This window comes from Vicugna pacos, chromosome 4, assembly GCF_048564905.1.
Source record: "Vicugna pacos chromosome 4, VicPac4, whole genome shotgun sequence".
Taxonomy (NCBI): domain Eukaryota; kingdom Metazoa; phylum Chordata; class Mammalia; order Artiodactyla; family Camelidae; genus Vicugna; species Vicugna pacos.
The window spans coordinates 52,458,012-52,480,028 of NC_132990.1; the positions used below are offsets into that span (position 1 = coordinate 52,458,012).

At 36.5% G+C, this 22,017-nt stretch overlaps 1 protein-coding gene across 1 annotated transcript in view; it reads left to right on the plus strand.

Annotated features, from left to right (window-relative positions):
• Window positions 1–22,017, plus strand: part of TMEFF1 (transmembrane protein with EGF like and two follistatin like domains 1) — a 71,948-nt gene that overhangs the window by 12,316 nt on the left and 37,615 nt on the right. Inside the window, exons 2-5 of the mRNA XM_031677139.2 lie at window positions 5,581–5,690; window positions 13,387–13,516; window positions 16,586–16,612; window positions 18,784–18,880. Of these exons, the coding sequence (XP_031532999.2) occupies window positions 5,581–5,690; window positions 13,387–13,516; window positions 16,586–16,612; window positions 18,784–18,880 (364 nt within the window). The remainder of the gene's footprint in view (window positions 1–5,580; window positions 5,691–13,386; window positions 13,517–16,585; window positions 16,613–18,783; window positions 18,881–22,017) is intronic.

Sequence of the window (22,017 nt, forward strand, 5' to 3'; positions counted from 1 at the left end):
ACAGTTGGCATACACAGGCTGGATAACACATATAACTGACTCTTGAGGCATAAGAGCAGCTCTCCTGGTTGGAGCTAAAATAGTTGTGAATGTTCCAGAGAGTGACCTAGCAGCATTGAGGATTCATCATGCCGTAGGCATTGGTTGGTATGTTTTACAGAGAGTAGCACACTTTGGTTAATCTGGAGAGTTAATTAAATTGGGGTTAAATTCTAAGAGTGCCATGGACATGGACTGAGCAGTAGGAGAGGGAACAAAGAGTGACTGAAAGAAATGGTCAGAGAGTTGGGATGGATAATCAAGATGATTAGGTTGGAAGGGGAAGCCGGATGTGTCAGCTGCTGCAGAAAGGTCAAGAAAAGAGTGGGAAGATTAAGATAAAAGGTATGGGATCTTTAGATTAGAGGTCTTACTGACTTTTGATAGTTTTGATAGGAAGAGAGGGGAAGCCAGTCTTACTGGAGGTTAAGACACTATTAAAGGAGAGGCACCTATTCTAAGCCAGGACTTGACGTAAACATGGAGGCAGAATATATTTAGGTCCTTCTATTGAAATGAAAAATAGCCCTAATAATGTGCAGAGATCTTGCGCTTTGCTGCTTATTTGATTCATTTTCTTTATAGCAGTTGTGTTAGAGACTTAAACATAAATACTTTGGTTTTATCTTTTATAGTGGATCTTGACTGGGGGTAATTTTGTTTCCCAAGGGATGTTTGGTAATGTCTGGAGAGCCATGTATGGTCATTAGAGCTGGGATGGTCCTACTGGCTTCTAGTGGGACCTGAACATCCCCCTGTGAACAGGATAGCCCCCCCACAACAAAGAACTATCTAGTCCAAAATGTCAGTAGTGTCAAGGGCTGAGAAGCCCTCAATTCTACTGTAACATCTCGCAAAGTTTATTCAGTTTTGTCTTCCATAATTATTGGCTAACTGATAAGATCCCCAAATCTACCTTCTGTGTAATGGAATGGTGGTAGGAAAGCCTCATCATATTGGAGGGCTAATGGGTCTTATTTTGAACTGCAGCCTGAACCTAGTTAGTGCTGCCAAAAGGTAGGGATTTGGCCAGTTGAGGTTCATAATAAGTAGGGTTCCTTCCCCTACTTTGTATTGTTTCCCAGCTCTGACATGTTAATGAAAATTGAGAGAAGTTTTACATTTAGAGAACTGTAGGATGGGCACATTTGTAACCAGAGCAAAATATATTTATTTCGACCCACTCTTCCAAGTGTTTCTTTGTGTGAAATATTTCCGTTTGAAGAATTGATTTTTGAGGGCCTTCAAAACGGCTCATCCTTTTTGCTGAATTTCCATTTTGGGCTCAGGAAGGCAGGTGTCTAATCATCATCATTGACAGGTCAGATTGCCCTCTTGATGCCCGGTACTGTGCAGAACACTAGAAAAGAAATGACATACAGAAGATGATCCCCAAATAGAATTCCTTCTCTACTGAGTTTGAACTAAGGCATTGGTTCTCGATTTTTGAGGAGTCAGAGTGCCAGGAAGTCATGACGCTCTTGATAAATAATTATACTGTAGCCCCAGATTATTTAAGACTTTGCTTAGAAATATTTATCCTGAATTTATGTGCAATCATTATGTCAGGATTGTCTATAACTACAAGTATCAGTGACCTGACCAATAATGCCTTAAATGATAAGGGTTTAATTTATGTGTTCATTTCCTGTAACAGTATGTCTGGAGGGATGAAATCCAGGATAGGTGTGGTGATTCCATAATCCTCTCCATGCTCTTGCTCCTGTCTTTCTGGTCTACCATCTTTAGCTTGTAGCTTTCACCTTCATGCTTGTAGGATGGCTGCTGCAACCTTAGGAGAGAGGTTTACTTTCCAAGCAGGACAAAGAGTGGAAGGAGGAAGGAGGAATGGATAGTGCTTATGTACTGTGGTACAGAGTCTGGGAAATAGATTACTTAGCTGAGTACCTTGTTTCCCAGAACAAAATTTGGGGGTCCCTTACTAAGTAAGAAGGGGAGAATAGAGCCAAAGTAGGCAATTAGCCATGATTTTCACAGTAACAAAACAGTCTCAGGTGTATGTTTGTGAGCTTGTGCCATTCATGCTCTTGTGTTCTCATAAAACACTTTTGGCATTTTTCTGTTAATGTTATTTGTTGAACATTGGTTTTGTTGATAGCTAGCAAGGAAGTAATCTCAGATAGTGAGGGTTTAAGTAATAAAAGTGAAAAAAAACTCATTTAAAATGAGAAAATTCTTTCCATTGACTTTTTTTTTCCCTTTCAAATAAGAAATTAAAATTCTTGCCTGATTTTAATGAAGGTACACTGTAGTCTAGGACACCAGTTTTCCTAAGGAATGTTGTTTGGAAACCACTGATGATATTTATATGTACTATTAACTTACTTGTATCTCTCCTTTCACTTACATTGTTTTCCTAGACAAGAACATTCTTTTGTCTCTTTTAAAATATTACTCACACTGTGGGCAATTAAAACAGTATTTTAAAATGCCATTTCTAAATTCTGTGTAATGATCCTTTATTAGTTTTATAATCAAAAAGAGACTTACTAATTTTTCAATGTCAGTGCAAGTCTTGCTGTTTTTGACATTGTACCTTATACTTCAAATCCGTTTTTATCTCCTCCTTGAAACTCCTAGAGCAAACATAGCTTATACAACATAATTTCCCCCTTATTATTGACTATATTTACATTGAATTCATCACTGATTGTTCCATATGTTAGCAAGGTCATAAGCTCTCTTGTGTTTTTTTAAGTGTGTCACAAAGTCTTAGCATAGTGTTAGGTACAAAGTAGATATGTAATTGCTTCCTGGTCAACTACATAATCACATTTAACACATTAACACACATGAAAATAGCATGGATTTGATAGCAAGATGGGCGTAAAATAAAACATGACAAATAACCAGTGTGATCAGTATTTCATGACTTTCACCCTTACCTAGGACCTCTCACTCCCCTGGAATACCTCTTCACTGGGTTTATTCTTGGAGTTACCCAAGGGTATTCCGTGTAGGCTCACTATAAAGCTTTCTGGCCACTGATACGTGGCGTGTCATTTTCTTCCTGTGATGTTTGTTGCTGCCCCTGAACTTGTGCATTGGTACCTCCCCCTAGAGATCCCCTATCTAGATCTCAGAGGTGTACCTCTGAACCTGACACCACTGTCTCCAATGCCTTGTGCTGCTCTGCCCAGTGTACGGTTGAGGTGTCCCGGCCCCTTTTCTCCCCCTCTGTTATATTTTGTTATGTGGGCATCAAAGTAGAGCTCTTTTTATCTGTTGCTTCAGAGTTTTTAGTGAAAGCCATTCTTTAGTTTCTCGTTGTTAGTCCATCTGTCTGTCATGATGACCCTTTAGGGCAGTCTGAGTGATACATACCACCCTGTGCCTGGGATCACTCTTCCTGTCCAACCAAGGCTTTGTTTATCGGGCTGAGCTTTTCTGCCTCACTTTAGTATGGATGATTGTTCTCCCAAAATGTTTCTTAGTTCCTCACAGAAACAAATGCCTGAACAACTCTCACAGACATATGAGAATCTTAGTGGCAGGGATGGTTTAGGCTCTAGATGGCAAACCCATTGTACTTTTAGAACACAAGAGGTAAAATATTCCAACTGAAAAGCCAAGATAGCAAGTCTTAACTTATGCATGATCTTGGCCCACAGACAAAACAAAAACTTTACTTATTCTTGTTTGATATGTCTGATTGTGTTGGAACCTAGTGTGAAGTTTAAGGCTATAAAGAAAAGCAGTAAGAGAAATACACTAAATTTTATTTCCCAAATTTTGCAAGCCTTTTATTTCTGTGGCCCCTGAAATTGATCAAGCCTGTAGTTGAGCAAAGATTCTATACATTCTTATTCTCTTTTCTAGAGTGATTCTTTATTAATATTTACTGATCTTCCTTGGGTTTCAAGATGTACATTAGACAGTAACTGAAACCCAGACCTTGTGCAAGTTCCTGGTAGGAATGTAGGTAGATAGAAAAAAAGCAAACCCCACACTTAGGCTTGAGCCTCAGGAGCTGATGCAAATGGTTACAGGGGGTAGGGGAGAATGAGCAAAAATTGGGAGATGAGGAAAACCAAGAACATAAAGTGTCCAGAGCCAAGGTCAAAGAAATTGCAAGATGATCATCTGTGCTGTAAATAGTGTGTGAAACATTGAGAGTGACAAACAGCTGCATTAGTTTCCTGTTGTTTTCGTTTCTGCTCATCATTTTTAAAATTTTACACATATGTTTGAACTTTAGAGCAATCCAATTTTGTGCACCTGGGATCCATTTAAGGAAAAGAAGAAAAAAATTTTGTAACCTATAGTTACATAGACATATGCTGACTTTAGTGCAGGGCTTGATTCAGAGTGATTACTCAAATAATGGCTCTCACTATCAACTACTTGGGCATTTTAGGTACTTGACTGCCAACTCCTCACAGGGTCAGCTGGGAGTAGGAGACCTAGGACACACTGCAGAGCTTTGAGGACAAATGGGGCAGAGGCAGAGAAATGTCAACCAGGACAGATGTCGCTAGATATAGAAATAGAACCTCCTTGACTCAGTCCACCGAGCCCTACTTTGAATTCTAGAAGTGAAAAACAACCAGGAATGAAAGATTGCTGAAGAAATGCTCCCTGCGATCTGCTTCCAAGACCTCATCTCGATCTAGAGCTGCCAGGGGCCTCATGCTCTTCCCAGAGTCTCTCAGCTACTGAGGGACAGGGTCAGAAGCTAACTTGGGCCTCTCTCCTCCTGGATGCATGTGTTTGCCTCTATGCTGTAATGGTTTTTTTTAAACAGTCATTTGTTTATTGTTCATATAAGCGCATTTGTTGTTGTAGCTCTCTTCCCCGGTAGGGAGGATATGAAAATCAGCTTTGTAGTGGTTTTCACCATTCCACATGATTGGCAGCTTCACTTAACACTAACCTGAAAAAATTTATTGGGTTTCCTAGAGAGAATAATTTGGTAGTTCCAGAACAAGACTGACAGTCTTGGAACAGGCACCGAATGACCACAGAATGCTAGCATTGTTGATAGGCTCTGCTTCCTGTGGTAGTAAAGTCATTTAAAAATTTTAAGTCTAGGGAGATATTAAATCTTTTTCTTTGTATGTGAATGTTCCATACATACCTACTGTATGAAATTCAAATTTATTTTATAATTCTTTTGTAATTAAAACTGTAGAGTGAATAATGATCGTCTAAAGCTTATTCTGGGTACCAAAAGAATCAAGACTCCTTAAAAATAACTTAATCACTAGAAAAATAATCTAAAATATTAAGACAATAGTTAAGAAGACTGTCTTAAGCTCTTGGCAGGTAAAATAGGAAAATTCTATAGATTTACCTTTGGGAATTATGTGAAATCCTGAAATTTTGAGCTTTATTTTGTTTTGCTTTATATGCTTTTAGGCATATTATTATGCAAGACTCTTGGGGAATCTTGAACATTTTGTGTCCTGTAGAATTTGTTTTAATATGTTATGTCTTATATTTGTGAATGAAGTATAAGGAGTTTATCTCTATATACATTTGTATTAAATATATATGAAAACAATTTTTCCTCTTTTGCAGAATTAAATGTGAGAGAATCTGATGTAAGAGTTTGTGATGAATCATCATGTAAATATGGAGGAGTCTGTAAGGAAGAAGGAGATGGTTTGAAATGTGCATGTCAATTTCAGGTAGGGAAACCAAACTTCTTTTAAAAAATTTTACTTTTGTCATATTTTATAATTCTACATTTTTCAAATTAAAAAGCTTTTTAAAACACCTTGAACGCCACAAGAAAGTTGGATTCACAGCCCACTGATTCTTTTTCGTCTGATGAAGTGCTATTATTTGTACCGTCCATGCTTCTTTTCTTGAATTACAAGGACAGACTGGCACTAATAGAATGTGAAAATGCTTTGAAAAAAATTTTAAAGTTCTATTCAAATATAAGATGTAATTGTCATTGAAAGGAAATAAGGTACAGGTTGCAGTAGAATCACTTATTTAAAATATTGGCCTTTTCCCCATTTCCTTCTCTTCCTAGTCTTTCTCTTTCCCTTCCATTACTGTTTGCTACTGTCCCATCTTTTTAGGCCAGAGAACACGACCAATTTGGTATCTCAGGGTAGATGGGGGTTAGAGATGGACTGGAGAGGGGAACCTCAAGTGAATAGTGTGAATATCTTTGCTTTTTAGATGCTGTTTTAGTTATAATTCTTTTATCTAAAAAAGAAGGAAAGTGAAATGTGTTACATTCAATTCTTTTTTGTTTATTTTCTGTGATTGAACTATATAATCTGGCTTCAGAATGTTGTTCACAAAATGGTCCCTGATTCAGGATTTGAGATGAGACAAAGAAGGAACGAGAATTTTTTTTTTCTAAATCTTATTCTAATGTACCCACCATTTTGGATTTTAAAGGGAGGAAAGGGTGCAGAGATCAGGAATAAAAGCACAGGATAGTCAGTATTTCTAGTAACCCTGTAACCTCAGGCATGCTTCTGTGTGATCTGAAAAGAGAGGGCGTGTTTCTCACCCTTTCTTATGATAGTGTAATGAGCATCTGAATCAGAAAAGGAGCTTGCTTATGAAGCCTCTTTGAGAAGTATTAACTGTCATGTTTATTTTTATTAAAAGAAGTAGAAAGTTTAAGCAAAAGAGGAAGGGTTGGGGAGTATACTGTCTACCAGCCAGAAAGGTTCTTCTTGGTCCAAAGGAACTTTACAATCCACTGTTTATAGTCACGTTTGAAATGCCTTAGCTAACCTTGTGCCCACCTCTCCATGGTTACTGGTGTAATAATAGGCCATTGTTGTGTCTGGCAGCCCTCCAGCTCCCCAGAACCTCTTAAAAGGGATTGTAACTGAAGTGGGCTTCTTTCCTAAAAGAAGGTGTTGGTGTACATAGTGTATAGCAATGAACCTTTACTTCTTCCTGTTCCTCACAATAGATAATTTTTATTGACCTATCTCAGGCTTCACTAATCTTATTCTTCTGTCGCTCCATTCTGCCCATCCAGTGAGTTTTTAACTTGAGATATTTTATTTTTAGAATTTACAGGTTCTACATGTCTCCTGAGATTTCCTGTCTTTTCACTCATTACAGCCATATTCTCCATGAACATAGATATTACTGCTTCAAAAATCTTTGCCAATTTCAGCATCTGAGACATCTCAGGGACCATCTCTGTTGATTGTGTTTTCTTGTTTTTTTCATATTAATTTTGAATGTATACTACACATTATGAATGATATGTTTTCGAGGGTTTGAATTCTGTTATGTCCCTCTTGAGTATTGTCATTTTGAAACAGTTAAAGTGGCTGAACTTAAATTGCAGACTCTGTTCTCTGTTGTGAGTAGCAACACAAATATCATTTCTTTTAGCCTTAGCTGGGCTGCTTGGAGCATGTCCCATGACTGGTTGGTTCAGAGGTCTGCCACAGAATCTGGACTCCCTGCTCACTCTCTTCTTTCTCTCTCTCTTTCCATTGGCTTTGGTTGCCCTGAATTCCATCCTCTGGTTCTTTATGCCAGAAAAATTGCAGGATTTTTGTTGGCAATTTAGCCATCTGGTATGGGGAAAGTTGGGGCTGTTCCCTTCCTCCAACTGTCTTATATGTCCTTAGCTTAAATTCCTGGATGTGGAATTGCTGGGCCAGTGGGATACTCATGTACAGATTGACACTCTCACCAATAGCAATGTATCAGGCTGCTTGTTTCCTTTCAAACTCTTGGTAGTGGATTTTGTTAGTCCTTTTAAATTATATAAATCCGAAAGACAACAAAAATTTTTATTTGCGTTTGATTACTAGAGAATTTGAAAATGTGCCATAAACTTATTGACTATTTTTTTGTGAATTAATTTTTGATATTCTTTGTCCATTTTGGGAAGTGTTTTCTTTTTCCCTTCTGTTGATTTGTAAAGACATATGTATGTATATGTGTATACTCTGTATATACTACTCATGTTCTTATAATACTGTATTTGTAACATATGTATGTATATATGCTATATATACTATTCATAGTCTTATAATATTGCTTATTGTACTGAGCATTTTATATCCATTAACTGTTCTAAGTATTTAATATATACGTTTATATAACTCATGAACTCTCATGAGAACCTAATGTTGTAGGTACTGTTTTGATGTTTTTTAAGAGTGACATATGCTCATAGTAAACAACTTGAACGTTATATAAGATATATAACATATTGAAAAAATGTCTGCCTTTCACTTCAGTCTACCAATTGCTCTTTTCAGAGGCAATTTCTGTTGCTTCTTGTATTTCCTTCTAGAAATAGTCTGTGTGTTACACGAACATACAGGTATTTTAATTTCTTTTTCAAGTACTAAACCACCTAGTAGTGTTCACCTTAAAGAGGGTTCCCTCTTAGTTTAGTCTAGAGAAAGAGAATTCTGTACTTTAAAGAAGTTATCCTAGTGTCATTTTTATTTTTGTTTAGTTTATGTTTTTTGATATGAAGAAGTTTCAAATTTTCACTTCTTATTTATCTTTATGATCCTGCTTTTCATTCCTTGAAAGTCTTTCCCTGCAACTCTAAGATTATAAAACCTTTTTGACCTTTTAAAGGTACTTGAACAGGTAGGAAAGTCTTCTCATGATCTGTCTGAATCCCTCACAGTCTTACCTTGTGGCGAAGCAGGAGAGGAAAATAAAAGTTAGGAGTTGAGATCAGTAGACATTTATCCAATGCTTGCTTTGTGCCAAGTGCTAGGCTAGATGCTGGGGATATAAAGATGTTTAAAGCCAAGTTGCTTGTCTTGTAGGAGCAAACTGCCTAAGGGCTTACAGCAGGATTTGATCCTGCTGCTGAGCAAACCTTCCTTTGACTACTCTGCCTTCTTATAAGCTTGTAAGTCTGTTCAAGTTAGATTTAGGTTTTTTTCAGCTTAAGAACAATAACCTCGTGTGCCCATTAAACACTTCTCTGCTGGATGCTGTAGCAGTGTCTTTCAATTCATTTAAAAAACTTGCATATGATTCAGCATGCTTTCAATGTTAATGTTAGGTTTCTGGGACATAATATAACACATTTTAACAGATAACAGGGTTTTAAATTCTAAAATTGTTTTGTTCACCCTGGTAATAGGAGCAATTACATCCTACCACATATATAAGCAAAGCTACTTTTGTTAATTTTGTACAAAGAAACATGATCAGTATTGCATCTTTCCATTAAAACTTGGTTAATAAAGAGAAGTGCCTATGGCTTTTTCCATGTTTTTGTTCTTCCTCTATATTCTTCTCTCTGGAGTTCTCTGGACTACATGTCTTTTTTCCTGAGTGTCTCAGTGTCTGCTCTTGCTGGGTACCGTACCCTCTTATTAGGCCTTTTATTAGTCAGGGTTCTCCAGAGAAACAGAACCAACCATATATATGAGAGGGAGAGGAGAGAAAGAGATTTATTATAAGGAATTGATTGGCTCACTCAATCATGGGTGCTGAGAAGTCCCACAATCTGCAGTCTACAAACTGGAGGCCCAGGAAGGCTGGTGGTGTGGTTTCAATCTGAGTCTGAAGCCCTGAGAATCAGAGGAGCTGATGATGTAAGTCCTAGTCTGAGTTCGAAGGCCCGAGATCCAGGAGACCAATGCCCCACAGCATCAGTCAGGCAAAGAGCTAATTCTCCCTTCGTTCACCTTTTTGTTCTGTTCAGGCCCTCAGTCGATTGGATGATCCCACCCACATTGGGGAAGGCATGTATTCAGCCACTGATTTAAATGTTGATCTCATCCAGGAACACCCTCATAGATAAATCCAGAAATAATATTTAATCTAGGCATCCTGAGGCCAGTCAGTTTGACACATAACATTAATCACAGCCTGGTTAATATTATTTATTATATTCAGTACAGTTCCTGACACACAGTAGGTGCACAGTAAATCCTTGCTTAAATGTGGCTGCAGAGTTTTACAGCCCTGCACCTTTCTAAACTACTTCAAATCACATTCTTCCAGCTAAAGAGAAGGTATAGGGGGGAATTCTTTTCCCCAGCAAGAGGCAGTAGAGAGGAGGTGGACCTTAGGTTAGAGCCGGTGCCTAAATCAGAAGTTGCATATTGTTAAAATTGCCCAAATCCCTTAAGTTTTCCATAGTATAATGAGAGGCTCCTAAGAGAGACCCCTGGAAACAGACTGACCAAGGAACTTCAGGTCTGCTTGTCCTATCTCATGCTCACTCCTAAGTACGTGCTTGTTGGATCGAATTTCAAGGAGATTGCCTGCATTATTTTAAGTCCCTTGCTCACTACCAGCAAGTGACATATAGTGAGGTCCTGCTGAATAACTTGAGTGTGTAGTGGTTAGAGTACATCAGTTGTCAGGAATCGTGGATCCTCCATTGATCAGCTGTGACCCTGGGCGATGACTTCAGACATAGAAATGGTAATAGCAGTAGCAAAACCAGCTAACGTTTGTTGAGAATTTATTTTGGCCAGATGTAAATGCTAAAGGTGGATTTTGTTTATTTTATCGTCATAACAGTTTTACTGGGTGGCTATTATTATAATTATAATTACAGATAGGGCAAATGGCAGTGGTGCCAGCCCATAGTCACATGGATGGTCAACCCAGGATTTGAACTCAACATTCGACTTCAGAGCCCTGGCTCTAAGCACTAAGTCACGTGCTTCACAGCGTTTTTATGATATTTAAGTTAGTTTAGTACATTTAAAGTTGTAGCCAGTGTTTACTAGGTAGAAACTCTTCAGTAAATGTTCATTATTACCATAGAGATTGTCAGCCCTATCAGACTTAATGACCTTTTTATAACCAACAATTTGCATTCCATTTCTTTACTATTTAAATGAAATTCGTAGTAATGTAACCTACATAAACACATAATTAAAGAAATCAATATAATGTACAATCGTAATGTAAAGGAGAAAAATAAAAGTAATTTATAGTAAAATAAGTATTTCAAAGTGTAAATGCTTGGGCAGCTTACACTAGAAGACAGTATAGTAGTAAGATACTTATATCTACTTATAATGAATATTTGGCTTTAAAAAAACAGCAATTTCATATCAGAAGTACTTGAAAAAAAGTAGGTGCGGTGGATGCTAGAATTTAAAACTTAAAAGTTTGAGCCATCTTACTCATACATGGTCTTATCATAGTCCTATGTGAATGGCTAAAGGTGCATTCAGAAATAGTACGGTGCATATGTTATGTGGAACTGCCCTTTCTTTTGCAGTACATCTTGCATCCTTGTAGTCCATTTGCTAAATGACAATAATGTCCTTTTGTCATTGTGACAACGAAAAATGCTTCCATTAGGTCACCCACCCCTAGGGGGCGATGTTAGCACCTTTGCGAACACTATGTTAACAAACTTACTAAGCATTTGAGTGAAGAGTTGGCTTGAAAAGTCCATAGACTTAGCGTTTGACATCTTGGAACGTATGGTCTTTTTTTTTTTTTTTTTGCTAATTATACATAATTATACGTTGTACAGAGTAACATCAGCTCTTCCGGTTATCATACAAAGTTCTTGTGTACATTTTCGGGAAGAGAATAAAGGAATGTGATCCTTAAAAAACTGGAGGAATATAGGAAGACATCTAAAGTAAAACTTTAATTTTTTTAAAACTTTTTTTATTGATTAAAACTTTAATTTTAACTGAAATTGATGTAGGAACCTGCTGATAATGTACAGCAAATCAACTTGCTTATAAAATATATTAGAAATTGCTTTACCAGTGTTTGACCTGGGGTAGCATGCCATATTTATGGTTCATAAAGTAAGTTGACTACTTTTTAAAAAAGTAAATAAATGATACAAGTATTGTTCATTGCAGAATGATTGAGAAATACAGAAAATTATAAACGTGGAAACAAAAAACCATGATGGCAAGTAATGTGAAAAATTTATTGATGTTTTCTTCCAGGATTTACTTTATGAATATTTATTTTTTTCTAAATTGAGAGAGATATATAATTTATTTTCTTGCTATATTTTTATTTTATATTATCATTATTTTAAAAATCTGCATTCAGTTTTGTGGACTAGATAGTACATTTAAAAATGGCACAAAGTTCTCAGAGTTATATATGTAATGTTACTGCCTTCTTTTCACCTAACATTATCTTTTTCTGTCACACAGTGTTCTTAAAAAGGGTAATTCTCAATGACTGCAATATTAATTCCTTGAACAGATATAACATGCTTTAAATAAACATTGCCTTGTGGGATATTTAGGTTGTTTCTACATTTTTGATATGAATAAATTTCCATTTGAAATGGCTGTAATAAATTTTGATCTACAATAGTTTCCTTCAGATAGATCCCTGAATGTGTGATTCTAAATCAAAAACAGCATTGCTTTTATAGGACTTTTGAAATGTATTGTTAAATTATGTTCTCAAAAGATTGAGCCAATTTAAATTACCACAGCAGGTATATGAGTTTGCTCACCAAATTGAATTTTTTGTTTGTCTAGTGGCCAATTTTATAAACTAAAAATAGCATCTCATTTTAGTGTATAATTCTGCTAGTAAAGATCAGTATTTTTTGTACTGGCCATTTGTAATTTTTCTGTAAATTTGTCTTTTGTCCATTTTTTATTAATCTGTACTATCTTTATTTTAGTAATCATAACTTGTGTCTTATTAACAATGTTTTCCCCAGAGTTTAAAACTTTAGTTCTTTATGATATTTTTGACATATAGAAGTTTTAAAGTTTTTAAAACATACCAATTAACTGTCGTTTTTCAAACCTGTATCATCTTTTTTCTTTTCATCTGTCTCATTTCTACTAATCGTTCAAGGCCCATTCACTTTTCACTTTCTCTGAGGAGGCTTTTCTTGAATGCTCCAGTTTAATGGGTATTAGATATTATACTTATTGTCTATCCTTTTGATTTAGTGCATGATCTAATATATATACTTTTTTTTTTTCCTATTTGGCTCTCTAACAAGATTGTAAGGTCTCTGAGAACAGAGCTCATAGGTCTATAGCATTTACCTTGGGACTTTGTGTACTAGAGGTATTGAATAAATGAATTTTGATAATAAAATGACATTACATAATTAGTACAAACTAATTGGCAAGTAAACTCAGTACAAACATTGGCAAGAATTTCCTCTTATATTATCTCCCTGGATCACAAGCAAGTGAAATAGATAGGGTAGAGATTTTCATTTCCATTTTTATGGATAGTTGATAGTAATTTTCATTATGAATATGAGAAAGGGTATGAGAAAGTAGCATAACTCTTCTTTTTTAAAAACCAGATAAAAGAACAAACTCTTCTGTAGTAGAAGTATGTCATAATACTATAGTATTATACTCATGAATATGAAATAAACTATTAATATTCATGCCTAGTTCTGAGAATTTATTTTTGTTTCTTTTGCAGTGCCATACAAATTACATTCCCGTCTGTGGATCAAATGGGGACACTTATCAAAATGAATGCTTTCTCAGAAGGGCTGCTTGTAAGCACCAGAAAGAGATAACAGTAGTAGCTAGAGGACCATGCTACTCTGGTATGTGTGATACTGTTTTGAAGAAATGTTGGAAGTGGTTCCACTGTATTTTCTAAAAGGACGTTTTCAGTCAGAGGTGTACTCCCCAAACTACTGTATGAATTGGTGGTGATTATGTGGGGAGTGGGGAGGTCTTTTTTTTCACCCCCATTTCATGTTGCTTTTTAACTCCAGCTGGTCTTGTACTGACTTCATTACTTCTCAGTGCGTTTTTAATGCCTAATGCCTTTTTTGGTGGAGACGTCATGTATCTTTTGCCTTATGGTTTGAACATTGGACAGAATAAGGTTAGGGGTGGGAAATGCTATGGGATCAGTTTTGTTGATTTTTTTCCTGGGAGGTGGAGAAGGGGTGGGGACTCTCCTTAGAAAGTCATTAGTGTTACATGTCTCTTTTTATATCTTCTCTTTTCTGTCCGCAACCTGGTTATTTGTATTTATTTCCTTCTCTTGTCTTTCCTGAATTGGTAGTGGTTAATCTTGGGAGGCATTAACATTAGTTTCTTACTCACGTTTGCATTTGGGGGATGGAATGCAAGCTGAGGTATTGTAATAGAATTATTGTGTAAAGGTTAGCAGTAAAGGTGGAGACTAATGATTACTTCATTTCCTTTCTTTTCCTATATGTTACAGTACTGTATTCAGAATTTTTATTGGGGCTCCATCACATAAGCATGATTGCTTGATTGTCCATGTGGCTGATCTCAAACTGTAGGTTCACTAATAACGTATGACCCAGAGCCCCTACTCTGAATTGTATGGTTGGTCTTTCTGGTATGGCTGGCCCTACCCTAAGATCTGATGTGATCAGCACCTCTCCTAAACATCAGTTGCCTTCCAGAAGCTGAGGGCAAAGGCCAGACCTCTCTTTGGGCAAGGCCAAATTATTTTCCATACTCTAAATAATTAGGTGCATGGTATCATTATTGCATTCTCAGGCCAGTGGACTGTTGTTTGATATGGTCCTTAAATACTTCTCTAAGTACATTGTGTTTCACAGGCTTGATTTGGAAACTAAAAAGAATATGGAGTTATTTACAATCCCAAATTAATTATGCATCATTTATGAGGAGTCTGTGTTTAAGACACCAACTGCTTTGATAAGCAGTGAATGTTAGAGTGGTAGGTTGGAAAGAGCACTGCACTAGGGTAAAAAGACCTGACTGTAAAGTAACCACAGCTCTTATTTACTGTGTGACCTTGGGCAAGTCACTTAACTGCTCTGAGCCCTAATTGCATACCTAAATTGTTAAATGGATATCATCTCCTGGGGTTGTTGAGTGAGGATTGAATGAGCTAAGCTATGAGGTGTTGTGTTGATCTTGTTATTTGTTGGGTGGGGCCAGTGTTGTTCATGTCATTTGGTCTGGTATTAGTCCTGTACCCTGTGCTGGAAGTAACATTCTCTCTTGCTCATTTGAAAACTCCTTTCTTATGCTTTGAGGTTGAACTTAAGCCTTTTCTCATGGCACAGTTTGTTCACACTTTGAGCATAGCTCTATGTATATTACATACTGTATTTCATTTATCTGACACGTCTGCCTTCAGTAAGATCTCAGGAAGGTACTTTGCCCCACCTAGGAAGGTAAATCATAATCTCAGGGTTGGGATGGGGGAAGGTGTGTGTCCAGTGAAAATATGATCTACAAGAGGAACTCAGCCTCATTATCAGAGTAGTCACAATATTTAATTTATTTCAGAATTTTAAAAGACCCTTAAGGAAAGTGTGAGATATTATACTTAGTAAAATTGGACATGAGTTGAAAAAAAGGTTGGGAATGAGTATCTCATGCACTGGGACTGTCTTATTTATCAGTTTATTCCTATCACTGACCGTGTTGTCTGGCACATATTATGTATCCAGTCAGTGTGTGGACTAGAAGGAAAAAGGAGTTTTCCTAAGTTTGGTCATAACAATTTAAAATTGAGTTCCCTTCTTCCTTGTCTTTTTTCCTGCTCTTTTACTCTTTCTTTTCCTCTTACTTAGAGAAGATGTAATTTTTTTTATGGTTGATCAATCAAAATTGAACACAGTTTAAGACTTAGTATAAAATCTCATGAAGATTTGCAGTGGGTGGTGCTACATAAAATATATATTCTTCTGGTTCCTCCTGTTCTACTGTGTTTGGAAATTTATTGTCTGCAGGAGATTGAAGGGAAGGGAACGTTACTGTTTAGGGTGACTCTCATTCTAGAAAACTATTTGAACTGATACGGGTTCTCTAGGAAATCATCCTCCCTACGAGGTGCTGGATAAAGTGTCAAGTTCATCATTTGCCATCTCAGCTTTTTTGTTGCTCCATGCTGATGATACTACAGTGTTACCCTCTTTTCAACATGCTCTGTGCTAGATGTTGGTTCTTTTAGGATTATAAAATAAATATTCTAAATTAATTACAGTTTAGACTGGCTTCTTGCTGGTAATTTTAAGGGAGGCTCTTTAATTTCACTAGTAAGTTTCACACCTACACCTTGGTGAGATTCCTTGTTGTTAGGTTTCCTAGAGGAAGTTAATTTCATCAGTAATATGAACATGTCTAAATCTTGGGGCTTATCATACCTTTTGGCTTTTGGCCTTTAACCACAGATTTTGTTAAGAAGGTTTTTTTGTTGTTGTTGTTAAGAAGGTTTTTGAAGCAAGCCCCAAAGCTCTTTTCCTGTTTCTAATAAAAGTAGTTTATTAATTATTCCTCTCAAGCTTTAACAAAATTAAAAATTTCTTCTACCTTTTAAATGAGTTGATTTAAATTATTTCTATTTAGCCATTTACTTTACAATGTTTTTATTTTACAATATTTACAATTCTTCTACTCTGTGCAAGGCACCTGGATTTTCCTGAATGGGCTGCAAAGATATATGAGGCATAGATGATTATGTGTCCAAGGAATTTATATTCAGAGGAAGGTACAAAATAGGTATATAAGAATAAACTGTTAAATATCAAGAAAAATGAAAAGAGGACTTCATTAGAATGGATCTCAAGGTTTGATTTTGGATAAGAAATTATACTATTTGATAAGATGAAATTTCAGGAAAAGTGTTCATGTTCATTCTTTGTTTTTCTTTTCAGATAATGGCTCTGGATCTGGAGAGGGAGGTAAGTTCCAAGCACCCTTTAAAAGATGTTTGTTTTTCTTTCAGTTTTTTAACAGCTTTATTGAGGTGAAACTCACATACCATACGATTGGCCCATTTAAAGTGTACCACTCAACGGCTTTTAGTATATTCAGAGTTGTGCATTTGTCACCACAGTCAATTTTAGAACCTGTTTATGACTCCAGAAAGAAACCCTGCACCCCTTAGCCATGACCCTCAACCCCTGTATCCCCCTTAGCCCTAGGCATTCTTTTTTCCTGCATTTATTTTTCATTATAGATTTGTTGTCAGATGAAAGGGAAGTGTTGTTGCTCCTGTTAAATTGAAGTTACACCAAAATGCTCTTTCCTTAGGGCCACCCCTACTATTGATTTTAGCTTGGACCCTAGTATTTGTAACTCTCTCCCACCCCTTGCTTACAAATTTTTGCTCATAAGGAATTTTCAAGGTATAATATTTAAAAAAAACTATTTAAAAAACTAATATATGGTAATAGCATATGACAGAGTTTACTCTGAATTGTTAAAATTGAGAATGACTAATCTATTTCATAGTCTAATGAGATGGTAATTCTTAGTAAGTATCCACTGTATGCAAACTAATGTTTGAGGTACTGTGGGGATACACTAAAAGGAAAATCATACTCGGATAAAATTCACACAAAACTATGGTTAATGATCCTTTCAGCACTATATGAAACCTTACTCCAGGCTCCCACACTTCATAGAATCCTAACATTTTAAAATTGGAAGGGACTTAAAGGTCACCTAGATAGTAGAACTGTGCTGAGGAAGAAGTTCTGGGATGAAAATTTCTTCTTTAAAAAAACAAAAATAAAAAGATTAAAGCTGTCCAGCAGTAGAATTTGATTTAAATGGATGTGTTTAAGCAGAAACTTCATGATGATATGTGAACGATCATATCATAAATTCTAGATCTTGGAGCTGGAAAGGACTTGAAGAGATCATGTGGTCTAGCCCCTGTAGTCAGATATTCAGCTAGGAAACTGTCCTTGTTTCTGTATTAAAGAAGTGGAAGTTGATCTTAAGATTTGCTTATATGATACAAATACTGGATGTCTTGCCCTGAGGATGCTGGTTGTTGACAATAAGTGGTTTGCTCAGATTAATACGCAAACTTTAGTAAGCTCACAGTGGCTGTATGATTTCTTGATCTCATGATGTTTCTGAGGCCTTAGAGATACTTAGGATTATGTTCCCTAGAGTCTGTTTGGGAGTATGCACGAGAATTTGAGGAGGATTTCTACTTAAAGTAGGTAGACACCCAAAATAGTAAGTTTGGAAAATAACCAAAGAGGCATGTTAGGTTTGTATACTTTCCTTATAACGCCTTCTCTCCTGATTGACACCTCCTCAGAAAGGTGTGCTTTCCCAACCAGACTGGAAATCCCTTGAGTAAACCTAGATTGGCCCCAGAACTGATCTCCTTGCCTGGTTTGAGATGATCAGGATAGGATCCACTTTAGTTGAGACCCAGAAATGTAAGGTCCCCTAAATGTGGGGTGTAAGCTGAGTTGGGGGCTGGTAGTATGTGCTGTGTGTTGTGCTGGATCATAGGCAACCCACACCCTTCTGCATCCTGGGTGTTTTTGGCTGTGCTACATGGCAGAGTAGAAAAGGGCAAGTCCTTTAAAGAGAGCCCTTTCCTTTTTAAAATTTAGAGATAATTTTTTTTAAACTCTGGAATTGCCTGTTATGTAGTTACAAAGGTAGGTGTGAAACTGATGTGATGAAAAGGTGGTGGTTAGACTTTGTTTTGTTTGATCACTTATTTGCCAACCAGCATTGCACAGGCTATTTCTGTAGGGTAATCACTGGACTATATTGCAAATTTATTGCTCATGTTTTTCCCCCCCTATTTAATGTTATAGTAATTCTTTTAAAGATTTATCAAGACCTACCATATTATTCCATTGTACATACATTAAGGGATTATTCTGGTAGCCGCAGTACTTGTTTTTTCACAGAATATGTTGTACTCAGTGTTGACAGCGTTTTTGGACTCAAGCATCGATAGATTTTTGGAACTGATTGTTTTCAAGAGCTTGGGTACATTTTCCCCAGAAATAGGATAATGGCTGCTGAAAATATGAAGCATATCTGGAGAGGATCCCAACTTGTGGTTGAAATTTTAATTTTTCTTTTTAAACAGAAGAGGAAGGGTCAGGGGCAGAAGTTCACAGAAAACACTCCAAGTGTGGACCTTGCAAATATAAGGCTGAGTGTGATGAAGATGCAGAAAATGTTGGGTAAGTTGATGGAGGGAAAGGGATAAACTTAACTGGGAGGTTAATCATCAGCATTATATTATAGAAAGGTGTCATTTAACCTGCTTCTGTGTATTTTGTGTGTGCCTTTTTTTTTTAATGCTAATCTGTTGGCTTTTAAGTTGATATAATACTATAGCTATTTAAGTGAGTTTAAGTGTTTTAGAACAAATCCATTTGTAATTTTTTTGGTTTTATCTCTGCCTTTTTTTCATTGATAGTTTTATATATTTTATACCAGATGCTAATTTTACTTATCAGAAATACTCTTACTCGGAATTATCTTACTGTTGTATTTTCAGCTGGTATCAATTATAAACACTTTTTCTTGCATTTTTATACACAAACTTTTCAGAGATATCAATGTCTTAAAAAAATCCAAAACTTTAAAAATTTTAAATATAGTAAGTAAAAAGTATATTATGGAAGTGTCATCTGTAGAGACTGACATTATATTGTTTAATTTTCTCACTCATATTCAGCCTTCACTAACTGGGTTTTGTAGCTGGACAGCATTGTCTGTCCAATTTGCAGAGCACTCCTGTTGTTTGGTGGAATAGTAACAATATAGACATTGTCAACACATTCGTGTTTGTTTCTTCCTTTCATCAGGTTCCTGTTTATTCCCAGTCTCACCCTTCTTTCATTTCCCTGTGGTGCTTCCCTTCTGCATAGTTGATTCTAAAAGCTTTAGTGCTGTCTTCAGGGGCTTATGTAGCACAAATGGGTCTTCTTCATTTCCTCCATGTCCCTTTAGTGCATATTTTAAAGCACTTTTTTAAAAATAGAGATTTCCACTTTCTCTCTTACTCCTAACGTATTTGCACTATGTATTTTCCAGTCTCATGTTTTATTTAGCCCTTACATGCATATTTGAGCCTTTCACTGAACCATGAGAATATGATTTAATTAGCATTAATGCCCAAAGTGAGTTTTACAAATTAGGATCACCATGTTTTCAGAATTTTGGTACAGAATCAGCTTTTTGTCTGGCACTTAGTAAAATTAAGTGTCTGATGATTTGCTTCAAAGTAGGTGAGAATTGGCAAAAGACAAGTTCAGTAAAAAGTGAATTCAGCAGAACCCAAGTTTGCTGTTTCTGCATATTGGTCACTTGGATTGATATGTGTCCATCTAGTTCAAACAGATTTGGAATAACATGTTTCCAGAGTAGATTCTGGTCTGTAAAACGTGAAAGAAATGATAGCAATGTGAACTTGCAGAGAGACCAGGTAGATGTTATTCTGTCTTCTTGCTTTGTACCAATGATATGTTGTGATGAAGCGTGTGCATGTGTATGTGTTTCTGTAGAGATTTAGTTCTTTTCATTGTTTTTTCTTAGGACTGTTCTATCATAGTGTTCAGAGTCAAAATAGCTGTCAGTGATTGACCTGGTCTGTTGATCTGTTGTTATTCCTTTGGTAGTACCTCTGTTCAGTCCTATTTTATACATTTCCTTGCTATCATTTTTCATCCCTTATCTGAGGGAGAGAGAGAGAGAGAGAGATCTTTTGCTTGGAAGTAGAATGGATTCCATCTAGTTTCAGAGGTGGCCCAGTATGACATCTACGTGGTAAACTGTACATTTTTCTATGTACACCTCCTCATGATACAATATGTAGCCTGTGCCCAATCAGAGCAACTCTGTTGTATATATTAAATTAATTTTGTGTGTGTCTGTTTGAGAGCTTTTAACTGTTCTTGCAGACACAGGCTCTAAGCTTAAGGAATGGGGGCATAATAGACCAGGAAAGGACTTACCAGTAGTAAGGAGCATGTAGGCTGAGGAGCCTCCCAAGAAGCACATAGACCAGGACAGGCAGCCAAGTCCAGGCCAGGACATTGACTCAGTAATAGAAAAACATTAAGGAAGCATTGGCACCTTTACCTGGAAGATAAGTGCATATACACATAGTAATAATACATAGTAAGTAAAAGAAAATGCTATGAAATACTACTTAACCTTTATGAAAAGTAATGTACTCTCATATTTTCTATCTCATTTTCTTAACAAATGCTGGTAGTAGCCCACTAAATTGATTTCATAATCCACTAGTGATTACGAGCTAGTTTGAAAAATATTACTCTGTAATATAACTATAATAGATATTTTATTTCATATTATATTTCTAAGTATGGGTATTCATTTTTCATTTTAAAATATTTTACCTTTTCTCATTTTGAAATGTCTTTCCTGTCAGAGGAAATGCTATAACCTATCTGGTTTCCAAAGGGCAGCTAAAATTTTTCTTTTTAAAGTATTTCTTTTTTTCTTGCTAATAGTTTTTTAAAAATCTGGCAAATTGGGGGAGGGGATAAATGGTACAATGTAAGTTAATTTTCTGCTACTAAGAGAAGTGCTAAGTTTTTATTTAGCCATTTAAATGTGTTACAGAAAAATGTGTTACAGCTCAGTGTTACAGCTCAGTTGTGACAGTAACCTGGATCTGGGCGAGAGACCAAGCAGCACTCAGAGAGTTGGAGAACTCAGGTTTATTATGCCAGTGAGCCCAGAGGAGTTAACACTCCAAGCTCTGGATCCTGCCTGTAGGTTTACACAGGCCTTTGTAGGCTGTCAGTTTTACACTTTGCAACATCATATGCAAATAAAGTATAACAAGTTGACCAACTAGGAACAAAGTTTGTAGAAATAGACCAATCAGGAGTGAGAGAAACAACCAATCACGAGTGAGGGGAATGGACCAATCAGGAATGAGAGAAATAGCCAATCAGGAGTGAGCTCCATGCAAATGAAGTACTACAAATGGACCAATCAGAAGTTAGGGAAGTGGACCAATCAGAAGTGAAGGAAATAACCAATCAAACTGAGCTCAGGGAACCAATAGAATTTTAGGGGTAAGTAAGCTGTTTCAGAGGCAAAAAGTGAGATAGAGCCTCTGGGCCAGGGAACCGGATGGTGCTGTCAGGAGAGTAGTGGCCCTGCTTGGGGGCCCTGCTGGTGTTTTTATGGGGCTTCCCGCCTCAAATGGAAATTTATTTAAATATATTGTCTTCTTAAACAGTATACAGAACGTATTTTAACATATTCTTAAAGTCTCACATTGTACAGTGTGTTACAGTTTTCAAACATTGTTACATAAATTATTTTTTCAGCTCTT